Here is a 20,649-nt window from a genome sequence, read left to right on the forward strand (position 1 = left end):
AAAAGAGGAGAGAAAACAATCAAAAGAAGCAACTATTCATTTTCTTTTCTACTGATAGTTGTTTGCTGAAACCTTCAGATAACAAATGGTTTTGGAAACGGAAAAGTTTAAACTAGCTGTTATTTACACTAAGGCAATGGCAGACAACACACCAAATGGTCCTCAGTGCTGGAGATGCTGACCATGACAGGTAGCTTTTTGCTACCATCAATAGATATGATTTTCCTCTTTGGATGGTAATTCCTGTCTCTACAACCCTTCCCAGTTCCTTGTTCCCATCACTTACAATTGTCCTCCTGAAACTGACTTCATCTGAAATCTTTAATTTGCTGTTTAGTCTAAATTCTCTCTAAGATACTTCAACCAGATAGGCTTTCATGAAGTCCAGTTGGAATCCAGATTATTCTTGACTTCACATATGCAAGGCTTGATCCTTCATGTCAATTGAAGACATTAAAAGGGTGTCTTTTAAAGGTAAATTTATACTAGACAACATGCAATGTAGTATAGCAATAAAAGCCATTATTAATTCGAACCAAACATAAAACCAGTGTATAATGTACACAATGGTAGTCAACAAAATAGTAATGCAATCAGAGGCCAAAGTAAACAAGCTAACTAGTAGTACCCAAATGAAAGACTGTAATAATAAAAAAGGCCTGGCAGAGATCAAATGGAACCGAATTCCCTAAATGTTTTTTGAAAGGAGCTATCAAGTATACTCAATCTCTTTTGATCCTTATGCTATTTCAATGTATGATCTCAGTGGAGGGATACGTTGGGATGGGCATTTTTATGAATGAGGCACTCAAAATGTATCATGCAAAATTTTAATGGATTTCATCTGTCAACACTGTTCATATAAAAGGTTAAAGTTTGCGAGGTGAGTTTGTTACACTTCCTGCAAAATATGGGCTGAAAGATAGCATATTCAAGAGAAAAAAGTTCTAGTTTGAATGAGCTGAACTACCAAAGTTATTTTGCCCTTTATAATAGCAACTATTACACTTTTAATCAGATAAACTTTTGTCTGTCCTGCAAGTGGCATGTTGCAACCACTCTGATAATGCTTCGAGTCAATAAGACTTGAATCAGGTGTATAGCTTATTCAAATCTTGTCAATTCCGTTCACTTCTCTGAATAGCTTCTGTTTATACCAATCTTCTTTTATCTAAACTACACATCTCCCCTTCAGCACAGAACATGTTTAAATCAATCACATAACCATATAACCTGCAAAGAAAGTGACATATACAAAACAGAACTGCGCTTCTGTCCCAAAGTCTGCAACTATATGCATTTATACAAAAATTCTGGGGAAAAGATGGGATATAAATAAAATTAATAATAATAATAATAATAATAATAAAGTGCTAATTCAACTGAACTCAATGCAACTATGTTTTGAGTAGATATGTTTAGGATTCTGCTCTAAGCAGAGGACAATCCCATGCTGATAATGACTTGAACATATTTCTTCTAACAAGTAAAATGGATAGTCATAGAGTCATAGAATTATAGAGCTGGAAGAGACCTCATGGGCCATCCATCCAGTCCAACTCCCTGACAAGAAGCAGGAAAATTGCATTCAAGGCACCCCCAACGGATGGCCATCCAGCCTCTGTTTAAAAGCCTCCAAAGAAGGAGCCTCCACCACACTCTGGGGCAGAGAGTTCCACTGCTGAATGGCTCTCACAGTCAGAAGTTCAGGTGGAATCTCCTTTCTTGTGTCCCATCTCCAGAGCAGCAGAAAACAAGCGTGCTCCCTCCTCCCTGTGACTTCCTCTCACATATTTATACATGACTATCATGTCTCCTCTCAGCCTCTCAGTCAACAGGATTTTAATGACAAAAGTTTCTTAAATTAGAAATTACAATAAAATCACTTTAAATTAGTATAAGGCTGTAAGATTAAATGAAAAACTAAGAATACAACACTGTCCCTTTCTTCTAAATAAAACATTAAGAAAAAATTGCTCAAGAGGAAAGCATGGTGAAAACAGTTATATACTTGACAAGAATTCATGAGTACAGACACATTGTCATTTATTGTTCACTTCTTCTCACAATATATGTGCTAAATAAACATGGAAAATAGAACAGGATCATGCCTGAAGGTTTCTCTCCAAACCTCTTTTACCTTTCATGCCACAATGCCATAGTTTTGCATATGCTTAACTCCTCTACACCAATGGCTTTCCAGAAAAGAAAGAGTTGTAGCAAATAGCAGAAATATGTTAGTGGGCCATAGCTCATTGGGGGCAAAAGATGAGTGTCCCCTTCACCATGTTAGATAATCTGAGACCTAGTCTACATAAATTATAGAAACCTAAATCTGCAAGTATAGATACTTCTGCAAAAGATGAATTGAATTACAGAATTACATATTATAACAGTTTCAGTCTCTATGGAGTTGAATGACTGTCTTGAAATGGGGTCTTCATTGCCGGTCTGATGTCTCTACTTTTCACTATTTTATTGAGATTGGTCATTGCTCTCCTCCCAAGAAGTCGGGCTAATAAAGCCTGACTGCTCACTGGAAGGAAGGATATTAGAGGCAAAGATGAAGTACTTTGGCCACATAAGCTTAGAGAAGTACTTTGAAGTACTTTAGCCACATAAGCTTAGAGAAGACAATGATGCTGGAAAAAATGGAAGGAAAAAGGAAGAGGAAGAGAGGCCAACCAAGGGCAAGATGGATTGAAGTGACTGGCTTGACTTTGAAGGAGCTGGGGGTGGCCACGGCTGACAGGGAGCTCTGGCGTGGGCTGGTCCATAAGGTCACAAAAAGTCGGAAGCGACTGAACGAATAAACAACAACAACTTGAAATGGGTGCTTAATATACCACAAAACCTCAAAGCAACACAGCATTACTTTCTTGTGTAAAAGTAGCTTTTATAATAACGTTATAATAATAACTTTATTTTTGTACCCCGCCTCCACCTCCCCCAAGGGACCCGGGGCAGCTTACATGGGGATGAGCCCAATCAACATAGTTAAAATGTAACACATTAAAATACATTTAAAACATCTCTGCTTAGCTGTTTCCTATTCCTTGTTTGAAACAAGAACAGCAGAATTATTATTTCTTATTTACACCACACCTTACCTCCATGAATGCAATACACTTGCATTACAATACAATGCAATACACTTGCCCCCCTCTTCCATTTAGTCATCATTACAAAGGACCTTATAACATTGGGATATACTCTGTTTATATCAGTATGCATCCCATATTTTTTAAAGACTGGATGCATGCTGTATTCAGATGGGATGCATACTCATCCCATCATACCTGATTCTTACATTTTGAAAATATTGAGCTTTGATTCATAACACCATGGAAGGTTGGTTCCTCCCAATCTGTTTTAATGTCTCCCTAAATCAAGTTTCTTCTTCTTCTTCTTCTTCTTCTTCTTCTTCTTCTTCTTCTTCTTCTTCTTCTTCTAATATTGTGCAGTGACATAGCCTGGAAATTTCAAACTATCATTCTTGTGAGATTTTAGCTAAAAGAATGCATACTGATTTTACGATCACGAGTAAAACAGAGCTTCAGAACTGTATTAAATGTTAAAACCATGATTAGAATCACATGTGCAATTGCACCATTTCTGAAATATTTTGAGGACAGATTCCATCAGATTACTGACAGGACCCATCATGTGACAGGACCTGTTCAGAATCGCGTTCAAAGAGTCTTATAAACAGAGTACAACCCAATGTCATAAGGTCCGATAATGTAAGATTTATTAGGTCACCAAGTCATTTTGGCAGATTTTACATGCATAAAACACACAGACTGAAAGAGGAAGAAAATACATAGGTATGAACATGTTTCCTTTCCAACATATTTATATGCCTTTTCAGGTTTGAGGTTGACTCACAAAAACAATTGTTTCAACTTCATAAAAAATAAAAGGTGTTCTCTCAGCAATGGGATTCTTGACTTTGTAAAATATTTATGATTCAACAAAAACATTAATCAACTTACAGTATTCCACTTGTTAATTCATTGTGTGTCATCAAACTGTGGGGTGCATGAAAGGAAGATATAATAGAAATGCAACAAATCTGCAGTTATTTAAAATAAATCTCCATCCTTCAAAATAAAGGTATCCTGCAATACTTCTTGCGACAATACAACCCTATATAAATGGCCTTGAAAACTGATAACAATGCAGACTTCAAATATTTATCCCCTTTCTATGGTGCTTCCTGAAAGCCTAACTGCAAGTCATAATTTTCTGATTACTGTTTATTAGACCATGAATGATTTGTAAGATATCTAAAAAATAGGCAACCACTGAAATCATGTAAAATTAAATAATGTCACTGCTTGATCACATATTACCACTAAAATGCATGCTGATCCTTGAATATAGTTTAGTCAAAACTTGAACTAAATTAGTGCCAATTACTTGTCAATCAGGAGAGAAACAGTATTTCAAACCTCCCAATCAAGACCACTGATTTTTAAAAATATTGTATTTTAAAGCACTTGTAACAAAGCATTGTTCTATTTTTTTAAAAAAAAACTGCTTGATTTAATATTTATAAATAAATGTTTAGTACAGAATGTAATATAGGATCCTTCAGGGTTTTTTTTTTTAATTATATGATGCAAAAAATGCCTATAAAGAAATTAGAAAACACTTCTAGCCATTAGCCCAGAATTGAAACTAAACATATTTCAAACTTCAGGTGCTCAAGATATCCAGCATCATAGCATAAAAATATGGAATAGTATTAAAGAAATGCTGTGAAATACATTTGCCTAATTTAATTGCTGTTTCTATTTTTACCACTCTAAAATTACAGGCATTCATCCACTACTTGTTATTTTAAATCACATAGCAATACTTTTCTCACAATAATGAATGTGACTAACCTGCAATTTTTCTCTATATATTACTCCTGCTACTTATAACAGTCTTCATTTTTTAATACCCATGCAGACATTAATACAAGCATTTTAACACTAGTATATTACATTCCCCCTCATCAGAAAATGTTAAAAATCTAGGAAGGCTAAACAAGAAGAACAGACTTTCTCTAGATTCACATACCCATCACTGACACCAAGCCTTCACAAAAATAAATTCTTAATGTGTTCAGTGAAGGAACATTTTTCTATTACTACCTGCTTCCTTCTTGTTTTTTACTGCGGGATTTCCATGCTTTTAATAATATCTTCATCTTCAGCAAGTATAAGCTCATTTTGACAGAGGATAGGCTGCTTAGAACAGACTAAGCTACTCTATCATTACATTTAGAATACCAAATATATCTCAGCGTAAAAATCAATATTTTTACATCAATGATGGAAAACTACCATAGGAGACATATTTATCTGTTAACTAACAGTCTCAAAGCTTAAGGGGCATAAATAATTACCCTTTGAGACACTTCTTTCCTCCAGGACTGATGTTTGTTGCTTTCCCCTTTGGGAACCTGAAAGCATACCATTACGTTTGAAGGAAAAAGGACTTGCTTCTAAAGGTAAGGGACCTCAACAGAACCTTTGATAAACTGAATACAACTTCCATTCATTAAGACAATTGTTTTCTAAGCAGACTTATTTGGGTATTTTAATTGTTCTGTTCAGGTAATATTTTCATATATAGTTTTTATGGCAAGATGCCGTTGGTACTCTCCAGATAGAAAGTTGGCCAATAGCAATTGTTACTATAGTAGAATCTCGCTTATCCAACATAAATGGGCCGGCAGAACATTGGATAAGCAATAATGTTGGATAATAAGAAGGGATTAAGGAAAAGCCTATTAAACATCAAATTACACCATGATTTTACAAATTAAGCACCAAAACATCACGTTTTACAACAAATTGACAGAAAAGGCTGTTCAATACATGGTAACATTGTGTAGTAATTACTGTATTTACGAATGTAGCACCAAAACATTGCAATGTATTGAAACAACTGTGGATCTGGGTGGGAGGCAGACTGCGTTGGATAATACAGAATGTTGGATGAGCAAAGGTTGGATAAGCAAGACAGTTGTATCAATAACATCCCAAAAAGAACTGTTAAAAAGGCAACACCCAGAATTGTTCATAAAGTGAAACACACGCATATGAGCATACCACCATTTTAAAGCTATATTTCCCTTTGTAAAATGAACACGCCATGCTTAATTTATTCATTAAAGATAGTAGCAGGAGCAACAAATTCTGATCAACGCTCTAAGCCAGGGCTTCCCAAACTAAGGCCTGCAGGCCAGATGTGGCCCTCCAAGATCATTTACCCGGCTCCTGGCCTAAACTTTAGTTAAAATTGTTCTTCATTTTAAATACTATGTTGTTCTTTTATTTTATTTTATTTTAGCATTACAAATAGTATGTTTTATTCATTAGCTCATTGGACCGGGTCTTGACTGTGGCGCAGCTGGCTGGGAGTCAGCTGCATTAAGATCACTACTGACCGAAAGGTCATGATTTTGAAGCCAGGCTGGGTCGGAGTGAGCTTCCGACCATTTGTGTAGCTTGCTGTCAACCGTTGCATCTGTCAAGTAGGAAATTTAGGTATTGCTTACGTGGGGAGGCTAATTTAACTATTTTACAATGCCATAAAATCTCCAGCAAGCGTACAAAAGAATGATGAAGTACTCCATCAGTGTTACAAATGGATGGTGAAGCGACAGCTCCCCTGGTGGCCAGAATATCCTTATGAAGCTGGAATGTTAAATAGCCTCTGTGTGTCTGTCTATATATGTTGTATGTCTATGGCATTGAATGTTTGCCATGTATATGTACATTGTAATCCACCCTGAGTCCCCTGCAGTGTGAGAAGGGCGGAATATAAATACTGTAAATAAATAATAATAATAATAATTGGCCATTATCAAAACATTTGACAAACATATTTAACACATACAGCATACAGCCCACAGTACAACATAAGTTAAAATAAACAAGCTGTTAACAGGGTCCTGATCCAAATCAAATATCTGCATCACCTCTACAGTTTACCCCAATGGACTCTTAAATATACAGTTCTCAGCCATATTGCTTTAAATACAAAAGGGGCCATTCTGTATGTTATTTTAGCATTCTGGCTGGCCAATAAAAATGTAGTTTTAATATAAGGATCCCAGTGTGTCTTTTGTATCATGTATGGCCCGAGGTATTGGTTTCTCTCTTTCTTTTACAAGTTACAACTAAACAGTTATGTGTGTGATATCTTCTACCTCTGCCGCTCCACAGATACAAAATCATTCATTATATGGAACTTGGTTAAACCTTCCATATTTGACCATTGTATCTAGCTGTTCAAATCTAGTTCTGGTAAATACCCTCCTGAGTTAGGCATTTCTGTCTTTAGCTACTGAGCTGTTTGAAAAGTATGTTATGATATAGAAGCTCTTTCTGAGCTTCTATATCCAGTAATCACTGTGCAGCCATTTTTGAATCTAGTTGTTATAGGAGATTGGGATGCAGAATCAGAAGTCCACGACTTCTAATGTGTTTTCACTACAAATAGGATATGTGCAGTGTGCATAGGAATTCATTCATGATTTTTTCAAACTATAATCCAGTCCCCCTAAAGCAGTGGTTCTCAACCTTCCTAATGCCACGACCCCTTAATACAGTTCCTCATTTTGTGGTGACCCCCCAACCATAATTCTAACATTATGAATCGCTATGTAAATAATGATCTGCAGGATGTATTTTCATTCACTGGACCCAATTTGGTACAAATACCCAGTATGCCAAATGTGAATAATGGTGGGGTTGGCAGGGGGATTGATTTTGTCATTTGGGAGTTGTAGTTGCTGGGATTTATATAGTTAACATGTAAACAAAGAGCATTCTGAACCCCACCAACAATGGAATTGAACGAAAGTTGGCACAGAGAACTCCCATGATCAACAGAAAATACTGGAAAGGATTGGTGGGCATTGACCTTGAGTTTGGGAGTTGTAGTTCGCCTACATCCAGAGAGCACTGTGGGCACAATCAATGATGGATCTGGATCAAACTTGTTACAGATACTCAATATGCCCAAATGTGAACACTGATGGGGTTTGGGGAAAATAGACTTTGACATTTGGAACTTGTAGATACTGGGATTTATAGTTCACCTACAATCAAGGAGCGTTCTGAACTCCACCAATGATAGAATTGGGCCAAACTTCCCACACAGAACCCCCATGACCAACAGAAAATACAGTGTTTTCTGATGGTCTTTGGCGACCCCTCTGACACCCCTTTGCGACCCCCTCAGGGTTCCTGACCCCCAGGTTGAGAAACACTGCCCTAAAGTCTGATGAACTGTGGACCACCATTTGTTTTAAAAGTTTGAGGACATCTGCTTTAAGCCATAGGTCTGATTTATCCGTGATACAATATACTTTTTGTTGCTGTTGTGTGCCTTCAAGTCATGTTCAGCTTATGCTGACCCTAAAGCGAACCTATCAAAGGAGTTTCTTGGCAAAATCTGCCAAGAAACAAACTGCTTTCCTTGGTAATGGAGACAATTTGACCTACCCATGGGTTTCCATGGCTGAGCAGAACTTCAAATTCTAATTTTATGATTCACAATCCAACTCGGTAACTATTACACTATGCTATGTGTGTACACATGTGTGTGTGTGTCTCCAAGTCACCTGTGGACTTGTGGCAGCCCTGTGAATTTCATTGGATTTTCTTAGGCAAGGAATACTCAGAGGTGTTTTTGCCAGTTCTTTCCTCTGAAATGGCTTGGTACCCATACGATTATTTCAGTATGCAATAGGCCAACTCAACAATTACGGAAATATAGCAGGGGTTCGATTAGTCTGAATATGCGTACACAGGGAGAGGACTAAGCTCTTCCAATTAATGGATGTGCAAATTATTTGTTTTTGACAAAGTGATGAAAAATAAAGACCCTTAACCACTATTTTGAGCCTGCCCAGTTTGAGGCCTTTCAGGCATTTAAGTAGGCAATTTCAGTCCTGGTTGCCGTGGAGACAAAGCCACAGCCGTGCTCATAATGAGGCTATCATTATCGGCAGGAGGGCCAAAGACTGAACTGACCCGGAAAATTAACAATGCCAGGACTTATCAAGGTAATCCCAGAACACAGCTGTGGTGAACGGTGCTGAGAATATGCTAGGAAAAGCCAGCGTTGTGCATTCACACACTTCCTCTACAGATTCTCTTTAGCCTGACATACCTCCAGCTTCTATTAACTACATAGTCATTGTTTCCATCTCTACTAGTGGGACTGACCACAGGGATCCACTCCTCAGCAGGAGGAAGTGGCAACAGAAGGAAACTGGTAGAGATAGAGCAATGCATGGCATTTACCTGCAGCAGACCATCTATACCAGGTATGGGTGGAGCCCCCGGTGGCGCAATGAGTTAAACCCCAGGACTGAAGACCGACAGGTTGCAGGTTCGAATCCGGGGAGAGGCGGATGAGCTCCCTCTATCAGCTCCAGCTCGTCATGCGGGGACATGAGAGAAGCCTCCCACAAAGATGATAAAAACATCAAATCCTCCGGGCGTCCCCTGGGCAACATCCTTGCAGACAGCCAATTCTCTCTCACCAGAAGCGACTTGCAGTTTTTCAAGTCGCTCCTGACATGACAAAAAACAAACAAACAAACAAAAACCAGGTATGGGCGAACCCAGGCCCAAGGGCCCCTTGGACTCTTTTTTCAGGCCCTACTCTCTCTCACCATCCTATCCTATCCTTCCTTCTCTCCTTTCTTGCCCCTTCCCTCCCTTTCATCCTTCCCTCCCTCTTTCTCCCTTCCTCCTTCTTTCCCTTCTACCCTTTCATCCTTCCTTCTTTCCTCCCTCCTTCCCTCCCTCCCTCTCTCCCTCTCTCTCCTTCCTTCCCTTTTGACTTTCCTCCCCTCCCTCCCTCCATTCCCTTCTGCCCTTCCTTCCTTCCTTCCTTCCTTCCATCCTTCTCTTTCTCCCTTTCTTCTTTCCTCCCTTCCCCTTTTCCTTCCTCCTTTCCTCCTTGGGGATGTTTAGCTGAGAGATGAGAAGGTAGTGAGGGAACATGAGAACCATGTTTCAAGATTTAAAGGGTATCCCATTGAGGATTGGGGGGGGGGGTGGTGACTTTCTGCTGCTCTAGAGAACAGGGCACAAGAGAGCAAAGGGTTCAAATGGCAGGGAAAGAGATTAGACTGAAATGTTTAAAAAGAACTTCTTGGGAGTAAGAACTGTTGGAAAGTGGCATAGGCTGCCTCGGAGTGTGGTGGAATCCCCTTCTCTGGAGCCTTTTCCTCAGAGGCTGTCTATCAGGAGTGCTTTGATTGTGCCTTCTTGCATAGTGGGGGTTGGACTGGATGATCCTTGGAGGTCTCTTCCAGCTCTAGGATTATATATCAGGAGAAGGCAAAACAGGGTCTCTCCCATACACCATCTCATCCTGACTAAGGCAAACCCTTTTGGAATCCAAACATTTCCTGTCTTTCCTTCAATTTTTGCCTCCAAACGAGAAGATAAAAAGGAGGAAAGGGCAGCGAGGGGACTTCTGGGAACACCCTCCCTCCTGGATCACCCAACCCACTTTGGCCTACCATGCAGCCCCCAAGTTAAAAGGTTTGCCCATGCCTATGCATAAATATAGCTATACTATCTATGCAGAAGTTGTCCTCATGTATAAGTCGAGCACAGGTTTGGGGACCAAAAATTATGGATTTTGATATGATCCATGGATAAGGAATCATTCCTTGGAGGGGCGAAAGCAGCACCACTGCCTCAGGGGGCTAGCCACCATGATCCACAGCTCTCATTTCTTCACTAAGGCATTTAAAAATCCAGAAGTAGTGCCAAAGCAGAGAGTAAATGAGTGTTTCTTTGAGGTTCTTCTGGGCTGGGATGGACTTAGTTATTGTTTTTCAGCACTTTAAATAAGAGGGGATGGCTCATTTTCTGTTATGAGTTCAGGTATAGGACTCACACTGACCTGTGTAGAAGTTGACTCAATTTTGAGTGTTGACTTTTAAACAAAAAAATTATTGACTTATATCCGAGTATAAAGGGTACTATCCCCAACAGTTGGTGCAAAGGCAGAGGAGCCACAGCTATGCAAAAGTAAGCACAAGCAACCAGATGCTGGAAAGGAGAAATTGGCCAATATAAGAAAAATGGCCAGAACGGATAGTGGCTGAATCTATGAAGATACCAAAAGGACTTTGCTACATTGAATGGAAGAGTGGTAGTTGCCATCTTTAACAACACAGCCTCACTTTAGAACTGATAAAAGCTTGCATTTCTCAGTTACTTCCTAAAGATGAGCACTGGGGGGGGAACCCAGATACCTAGTACATCTATCCTGCTGTGCCTTTAGAGCAGGAGACTAGTGCACGCCCTACAGACAAAGAAGACCTTTAGCAGCCACATGTTCCTTATAGCAATAAGGAACATGTGGAGGCCTGCAGAAGTGCAATTCTCCTTTAAACCCTTGGGTGCCCGTTTCACTTTCCTTTTAGAAAACCAGAAGTAGATTTCTGCCTCTTCCCCCCACCCCTTTGTTTTCAAGGAAAGTACACCATGCCACAGTTCTTGGTGGCAAAAAGCAAGACCTGGATCTGCTTAACTTGTTCACTCATAATTTAGAGAAACTTAAGATGGACAGCTTGGAAAAGAGTTGCACAGTTATGGCGGTTTTCCAAACTGTCAAACTATGCAATACTAACCATTTCTTTCTCCAGTGAAGCAACAAGGATACTTGTGGAATAAAACACTTTTTCTACTTATCTGTACATCATGGAACAGGCAGCACACTGGATACAAAGAATTGAGCTGTTTATTTATTTTCAGTATGGCCAGAAAAACTTGAAGCATGCTAAATCACCTTTTGCCCAAAGCTATATAAATAAATAAAAGCAATAAGATATTAATATATCATTTTTAAATAACTTATTATAAAAACATACTTAATATAACTGTAATATACATACAAGCTGTTGACTGAATCTTTTTTTCTAGATCAGAACCATTTCACAATGCATTAATACAGTAAAAAACTCGATTTAAATTTTAATAAACACTTTGGGCTAAATCCAACATTAGTCCCAACTAGAGTACATTAATTGAAATTACTGGAACATGTCAATCAACAGTTACATCCCATTCATGACAATGTGTCTTCTCTATATTAACAATGAAATTCTATCTATCTATCTCTTCCATATCATGGTTATGTTCGGCATATATCCATTTAACATTCCTATGAATGAACATTACTATTTTAAAAACATCAGTATTGTGTTCTTCCTCTTTCACACACAAAAAGTCAATTCAAGTTCTCACGACACAAGTTAACCAACATGCTTTAAGTTCTAGACTAGAGCATAATATTCACAAATGTGTTGAAAAAAAATATTTTCCTTCCTCACAGAGAATCAGAAGCCCTGCCCTGGAAGATGGCTCTCAGGCCTTCTAAAGTTTCTGAATATTTTTTTCTTTCCTTTAAAACAATACTAGACTTACACATAACATACTCTGATGACAAAAAATAGTCTAGCCATTTAAAATTTACGCAAGACGTTAAAATTTACACAAGAACGGAAACTTTGAATTTCCTCTCATTCCTAAAGCCAGCTCACACTGTCCGAACAAGAGGTGCTCAACAGAGTAAAATATACATTACATCTCACATTTATTCAGAGCACATTCTGCTCAGCTATATTTATACTTCATGATCCTAACCCACAAAGAGTTATGTTCCTATGTAATTGCATTAACTGTTATTGGTCTGACAAAGAGCACTGCACTTCTGTGTGCAGTTACAGTCATCCTTCCACATATGCGCTTTTGATTTTTGTGGATTTGATTATTCATGGATTTGATTAAAATGTTCTCTCCAATGTGACTCTATGAGCAACTTCCTCCGGTCATGCTGAAGGGCCTAGAGCTTTCGAGGGAGAACGCCTATCCAGGAATCTCTAGGTATTTCTGTTTGATTCTATGGTCAGCTTCCACAGGACATTGACCATGCTAGACAAATGCTGGAAAATCTAGAAATTCCTTAAGAAGTGATCTCTCAGGTTAAAAAAAAAAAAGGAAATTTCTTTATACGGTTTTTCATTTTCAGCAAATGTGGAGAGCTGACTGTACTAGAGACTAAGTCCAGTAAATACGCTTAGCGAGGCAGTGCTTTTAGCCTGAAGGTACAGCTTCCACACTCAACAAACAGGTATTTTCATCTACTGATGATTATCCCAACATTGTTGGATCAGTTCTTGTTTTAGTGATTGCAATCACTTAAGCGTTTGTGGAACAAGGAAATATGCCAAGCACATAATTTCAAGGAGGAAAACACTTCCAACTAGCAAGCAAAACAGTGAAAGTCAAGAAAAGGTCAGGTTTAGCCTGAAGGTATCTCAAAGTTGCATCTACAGCAAAGGAAATGAAAAGAGGAGGTAGGTGGGCGAGGACAGGTGCGGAGTGTCCTCATATATGTGTCCTTGAAGCTTTCCTTACACATATGTTCCTTTTCTTCTTGACAAACCAAAAGTATCCACAGTCTCAAGAAGGGAATAGAAGAACCAACACTCCCAACTTTCTGCCGACAAAAAGTCCCTCCCTCTTGATTTCAATTTTGGGGATGTTCAGTTGGTACTATCCCATGTGTGCTGGGATACTAAATGGATAATTTCAGAACTTTGCTATAGGTTTAATACAAGTAACCACAATACCAACAGCTACCAGCTATAGATTTTTTAAAGGGCTTGTTTATTTATTTGTATACTCCCTCAGGGTAAAGAACATGTGCCTCTCCAAATGTTGTTGGATATCAAATCTGGCCAGTCCCAATTAGAACAGCAAATGATGAGGGATGATGGGAGTTGTAGTCTAATAACACAGGCTTCCTATCTGAAGGTTCCCTCTTACCTTCTTTGATAAAACTGGTCTCTTGCCAGAGATAGTAGCTGAGATTATGGCTCAGGCACAATAAGGTTCTGGATAGACATATTTCAACTAACTACTTTAGCAACTACTACTTTTAAATGGTAGTAGGCACTGCCCCTCACTCTGAGTTAATCAATAGCTGTGAAAGAATATTATTCACTTTTTTAAAGTCCAATTTCACACGTTGTCTGTATCCACACTGACACTATAGAATTGTAGTAGTTTGACACCGCATTAACTGCAATAGCTTAGTGTTATGGAATCGTGAGATTTGAAGTTTGGCAGTATATTTATCTTTTTTTGTCAGAGAGAGCTCTGGCGCCACAACAAACTAAAAATACCAGGATTCCAAGATACAGTCATTATTTTGTGTGGATGGTCTTTCCATCAATCCACCATCATATTATAACAGACGAAAGCTTTGAGCTTTTTAGGGAGCTCCTTTCTTTCATAAGTAAAACCCACAATTGTATCATGCCAGCTTTCTAAATCTGTATATAGTAGACATTTTATTGATTTTTTAAAATCAATATAGCACTTCACTGGGTGGGTGCATCCTTAGTGTTCTCCAATACTACTATGGTTTAAATGAGATTTTTCAAGCTTAAGCAAAATATTATATCCCTTTCATGGTTGAAAAATAGAAGACTTACACAATCTAATTTCTAAGTTGCACAGACCTTGCTAAATAATACGTACTCAACATAAGTTTTTTTTTTCAAGTCTGTTGCTCTCCAGATCTACTGGATTACAAATGTCACCATCCTCACTTAGGACAACTCTAAGAACTGTAGGCCAACAGATCCAGAAGGCAAAAGGGTATGGGAGGCTATCTTACATCACTAAGAAGTACTGAGCACTTCTTCTGCCCCAGGACCCCCAGTTGCTGCATTCTAATCCTCATTTCTATCCAGTTCCTACATACCCTCTTGAATTACTATACTATTCCCTCTCTTCCTAAATTCTCTAACGTTATCTTCTGAATAAATGAACTATGTTCTGTTAGAAGGCCTCATCTCTGCATCCCACCAGTGGGAGTAATATACTTCAGGAGAACATGGGAAAGAGTAGGCTCTGTCATGAAGATCTAATTGGCACTAATGCCAAGTCAAAACATGGATCTTTATTCACTCCTTTGGGGTCTAATTTACTTTCGAAATGTAAAAGTACAGGGTTTTAACGCTTTCAGCATTCTGAGTTGTTTAAAACAGCTTCATTGTTTTTGTGCCATTGGGCTGCATAAACTACTATGTTATTGTTCAAATCTGTTTATTATCATTGCTTAATCAGCAATTTATATTGTTTCATTTGTACACTGACATGAGATACCACTGATGTCTTGGGCTGTACCACCATATTGTGTGGGAAGATACTGGTTTATATGGCTTTGTCTTGTCCTTTTGCTCCTAAATACAGATGGATATTTAGTTTATTGTGCTGTTGCTATTCCAACTTCACAATGAATGACGTACAGTCCAAAGTTAAGCCGATCTACTCAGCAGTGGCTCTACTGCATTTAGGTATATTTTCCAATCTGTCTGTATTAATGATCAAATAGTGTAATGCTAGAAATAGATAGAGCTCTCTCAAGTTCATCTCAATTGAGTAACCATAATAACAACAGATTTTCTATAAAATTACCCAAAACAATTCAAAAACATGGAGACAAAATATAAATGTGTCTTAAACTAAGTTAAGCCAACAAAAATTAAATGTATAAGCTAAATAGCAACCACAGAATGAAAATGCCTTCTAGAACACTTGAGAGTATTAATTTAGCATCTTGTTCTGTTTTAGTTCATGAGAGTAACCATTGGCCAAAACAGGCAGGAAGACAAAATGGAAAATCTTTGTGCAAACCAGTTTAATGAAGCTCCTTATCAAACACTCCAAAACAATGCACTGTTTTGACATATCCACAACTCTGCTAAAATCCCTTCTAACCCAGTCTATCAAAATTTCCCCAACTCTCTGATCTTCACACACCAACCCTGTTATCCTACAGTAGAGCCAGCATGTTGCAGTGCTGACCATAGAGACCAGAATCAAATCTCCGCTCAGCCGTAGAAACACACTGGGTGACCTTAGGCAAGTCACACTCTCTCTACCTCAAAAGAAGACAGTGACTATACTCCTTTGGAAAAAATGTTGCCAAGAAAAGCCCATGATAGGTTTACCTTAGAGTTGCCATATGTCAGAAACGACTTGAAGTCACACAACAGCATTCTAACATCGTCTTCAAGATTCATATTTCTTTACATTCCTTCAAATGACAGAGCATTTCATCATAACATTTAAAGTTGTTTCAATTGTACTATAACTATTTAAATCCCAAAATGTAAAGTATCAGTAGCAATTTAGCTATAGTTCTATCAGGTGACGTTACTTGGTCAAGCAGAAAGGTTACACCAGAACTTCTATGCTTTAAATGTCACATGCCTAGCAAAGAAGATTTGACAGCGTAGGAACCCTAATCGAAATCAAGTTCACTGCAATTAACAATATAAAGATAATATGGAGGTATGTGTTTAGAGGGAAGAGGGTTGTCCTCTTCACTCCCTCATCCACCCTGAAAGGCCACTGAATTTCTATAAACGAAAGAATAACTCTTTGAGAACTAGGAGTGACTGGGAAAGAATAATTGAGACTATCTGCCAAACTGTCAGTATAACCCAGTACTCTAGAAAAGAAGGATTATAGAGGAATAGAAGAACATACAGACTGCCACACATTTGCAGAAAAGGGATGATTTTCTTCTAGTATCAGAGGAAAGAAGAACTGGGTTTCGCTGTCACTGGGGGTACTGGGAAGTCCATCAGTTAAAATACATATATTACAATCAATAAAACTGACAGTGGACATCATACCGGAACTTTGGGAATCTCAATGCTAGGACAACAGCACTCCTAACACGCGTACCAACTACAAGCAGTCCCCGAGTTACAAACACCTGACTTACAAATGACTCATAGTTACAAATTATTATTATTATTTAAAATTTTTATATCCTGATCTTCTCAACCTCCACAGAGGGACTCAGACCTGCTCACAGCAAGAATTCAATGCCGCAGTACCGTCTAAAACATCATACAATGACAACAGATTAAAATACAGAAAAAGTAAAATACATATAAGCCAGTTTGACAAGATAAAATTATGTCCAACTCAGTCCACATATGTCAATACCTTTGGTCTCAGATGGGGATGAGGCAACAGAGAGTGAGAAAAATCTACCCCTAGGAAGGGAAATTCACTCCTGAAAGAGTTATCATGGGGAGAAGGTGTCTCCACTGAATCTTGATCACCAATACTTGTTGAAAGCCAGTGTGGTTTAGTGGTTTGAGCATTGAACTGCAAATCTGGAGACTAGCCATGGACACCCACTTGAGCGAGTCACTCACTCTCAGCCCTCAAAAGCTCCATGATAGATTTGCCTTAGGGTTGACATAAATCAGAAATAACTCAAAAGCACATAACAACCATCCCACAAACACTTGCGCCTCCCAGGCTACACCTTCTGATGAATTACAGAGAGCCTTCCTAAAAAAACAGAGGTAACAGCATCCCTACTCAAGGAAGATGAGCAACCAACAGGTATTTATTTATTATTTATTTATAGCTTTTATAACCCGGTATTCTCAATATCCAAAGAGGGACTCAGGCCTGTTGTCATTAAAGACTGTTGTCATTAAAGATAACAGTTCACATATGGGGCACAGAAAGCAAAAGGATCAGTTTCTTGCTCAAAAGAATGGATTCAACATTTTCAAGAAGGCACAAAAGCACTACTCATTCCATCCACATTAATCAGATAGATAGATAGATAGATAGATAGATAGATAGATAGATAGATCTGTATAATGCAGATAGGGAGGCCCCATTTCTACTGAAGGAGAAGAGCAAAAATTCTTCCAAGGTCCCACCAGTGAACAATTTTCCAAGAAACGGTGGTGGAGAAAGTGGCAAAACCGTCACCTTTACATAGATATTCAGCTTTGGAAACTATTGTTTATGTTTAGCACTTTATATCTTTTCCCCAAACAAGTTTATATTATTTTAAATGGAATCATGTTAACTATTTTTATAGTATCTTGGCATCGCGCCTCCCCAAATGCTGTCTCTTACGAAAAGAAGCCAGATCTCAACTATGCCTTAAGGCAGTGGTTCTCAACTTGTGGGTCCCCAGATGTTTTGGCCTTCAACTCCCAGAAATCCTAACAGCTGGCAAACTGGCTGGGATTTCTGGGAGTTGTAGGCCAAAACACCTGGGGATAACCACTGCCTTAAGGCATATCTTTAGAAACATTTACATGACACTTTGTTATCTGGGAGCTTCCAGGGCAAGTTTCTCGAGGGGTGCATCTACCCTGTAGAATTAAGATAGTTTGATACCATTTTAACTCACTATTGTGAAATTGTGGGATTTGTAGTTTGGTGAGGCACCAGGATTCTTTGGCAAGAAGACTCAAGAACTTATAAAAGTACAACCCTCATGATTTCATAGCATTGAGCCATGACAGTTAAAGTGGTGTCAAGTTGCATTAATTCAATATCATAAATATACTCTAAAATACAAGAGATGCATGCACATTAACTGAAGACATGTTTTTGATTTGGTGTGTTTTGGATGAGGAATTCTTCAGCTTGACTTTCATTTTCTTTTTCAGATCCGGATTTCATAAAATGGGCTTTTTTGAAGAGGAAGTAGACAAAGCTGAGTGGAGAGCAGAAGATTAGGGGGCTTCAAAGGGTGTCCATATGATGGTGATGATGATGATTAGTATTATTATTACCGGTACTATTATTATACCATAATCAGCTGTCAGAATTCAAAACATAATGGAAGACCTCTATCTTCCAGAAGGTCTACTCAAGTCCATTGCAAACTGTAAATATTCACCTGCATTTTATCGATATTAGGGTTCATTTTTGTAATATATGTATTTTAATATATGTGTTTTAATAGTAGAAAATTTAATAGTATTATATTTTACCTGTCTGAGGAGATATTAATGTATTAATATTACTATCATTATACTATAATCTGCCAGAAATCGAGACATGCTGGAAGACCTTGCTCTTCCAGCAGGCCTACCCAGGCCTATTGAAAACTGTGAATATTTACCTGCATTATATCAATATTAGTTAATAATGATCAACTTTTGTAATATATGTATTTTAATATATGAGTTTTAATAGCAGTAAATTTAATAGTATTATATTTTATCAGTCTGAGAAGATGCAATTATTTGATAATTAACAAGATTAGTCCACAGCAAACAAGATCACTATGCTGGCCTTTGTATTTGATCACACATCGGACACTTCCCAAGTGTCCAGGACTATGTGATGTATCAGTGAATAATGCATGCAGATCAAATAGGGTGGCCTTTTGCAGCTGACAGATAGTAATTTTCTCAGCTTCGATTGTTTTTAAGTGCAGGCCAAGGTCTTTAGGCACTACACCCAGTGTGCCGGTCACCACTGGGACTACCTTTACTGGCTTGTGCCAGAGTCTTTGCAGTTCAATCTTTAAATCCTCATATCATGTATGCTTGTCCAGGTGTTTCTCGTCAATTCTGCTGTCACCTGGGATTGAAACATCGACGATCCACACTTGTTTTTTCCCCCCTCATGATCATGAGTTAAGGAGTATTGTGCTCCAAATTTTCTCAGCATTGATTATTTTTAAGTGCAGGCCAAAGTCTTTAGGCACTGCACCCAGTTTGCCAATCACCACTGTGACTACTTTTACTGGCTTGTGTCGATCACTACTGGGACTACCTTTACTGGCTTATGCCTGAGTCTTTGCAGTTCGATCTTTAAATCCTTGTATCAGTTGTTTCTCATCAATTCTGCTGTCACCTGGAATTGAAACATCAAAGATCCACACTTGTTTTTCCCCCCATGATCATGAGGTCAGGAATATTGTGCTCCAAACTATGTCAGTAGGCTGTTAGGAATTGTGGGAGTTGAAGTCCAAAACACCTGGAGGGCCCAGGTTTGCCATGCCTGTGCTATTATGATGAGGACTATATTTCTTAACTGCCCCTCCTAAGGATACAACATGGTTGAAATATACAGCCATAACACCGTATCCTTAAAAGACACGATAATGAAAAGTAAGGGAGATCAGAGAGAAAATGAGGACTGAGGACCTGGGAAGGGGGAAAGGGAAGGAGAGGAGGAAGAGGGAGGCAAAAGGGAGGCGGTGGGGAAGGGAAGAGGCTCTTTGGAGGGCTGGGCTTGGACTCACCTGGCCCTGGAAGGCTCCTCTCCGCTGGGAAGGCGAGAAGGCAGGCTCCCCTGCAGTAGCAGCAGCCTGGCCGCCCTCCTTCGCCTCCTCAAGGCGGCTCTGCTGGACTGGAGAGCATCAGCTGATCCTCCAGCTGTCGCGACGCCTTTACCGCAAGTGTCGCAAAGCGCCCCTGCCGGGGAGAGGAAGCCCAAGCTGCCAGGAGAAGTGTTTTGGACTTCCACTCCCAGAATGCCCAGCCCTTGAACACGCTGGCGAGGCCTTCTGGGAGTTGGAGGCGCAGAACCTGTCTTAGACCTCACAGTCTCCCAGAAGCTTCAGCTGCCAATGGCCAGGAAGGAACTCTGGGAGCTGGAGTCTATTGAGAAATTTCCCAGCCTTTCTAGCAGTGGTTCTCAACCTTCCTAATGCTGTGACCCCTTAATACAGTCCCTCATGTTGGGGTGACCCCCAACCATAACATTGTTTTTGTTGCTACTTCATAACAGTCATTATCCTACTGTTATA

General features: G+C 39.0%; 1 protein-coding gene across 7 annotated transcripts in view; it reads right to left on the minus strand.

Annotated features, from left to right (window-relative positions):
- WDR7 (WD repeat domain 7) overlaps positions 1–20,304 on the minus strand; it is a 231,527-nt gene extending 211,223 nt beyond the window's left edge. For 4 of the 7 annotated variants that reach the window (XM_060761309.2, XM_060761304.2, XM_060761308.2 and 1 more), the window contains exon 1: positions 5,145–5,246. In XM_060761309.2, the coding sequence (XP_060617292.2) occupies positions 5,145–5,221 (77 nt within the window). In that variant the 5' untranslated portion in view covers positions 5,222–5,246. Of the gene's footprint in view, positions 1–3,995; positions 4,015–5,144; positions 5,247–20,142 lie in introns of those variants that run through there. The other 3 variants (XM_067464650.1, XM_060761307.2, XM_060761305.2) reach the window with 2 other exon arrangements.
- Between the last annotated feature and the right edge of the window lie 345 nt (positions 20,305–20,649).

This window comes from Anolis sagrei, chromosome 2 (genome assembly GCF_037176765.1).
Source record: "Anolis sagrei isolate rAnoSag1 chromosome 2, rAnoSag1.mat, whole genome shotgun sequence".
In the NCBI taxonomy this organism is placed as follows: Eukaryota; Metazoa; Chordata; class Lepidosauria; order Squamata; family Dactyloidae; genus Anolis; species Anolis sagrei.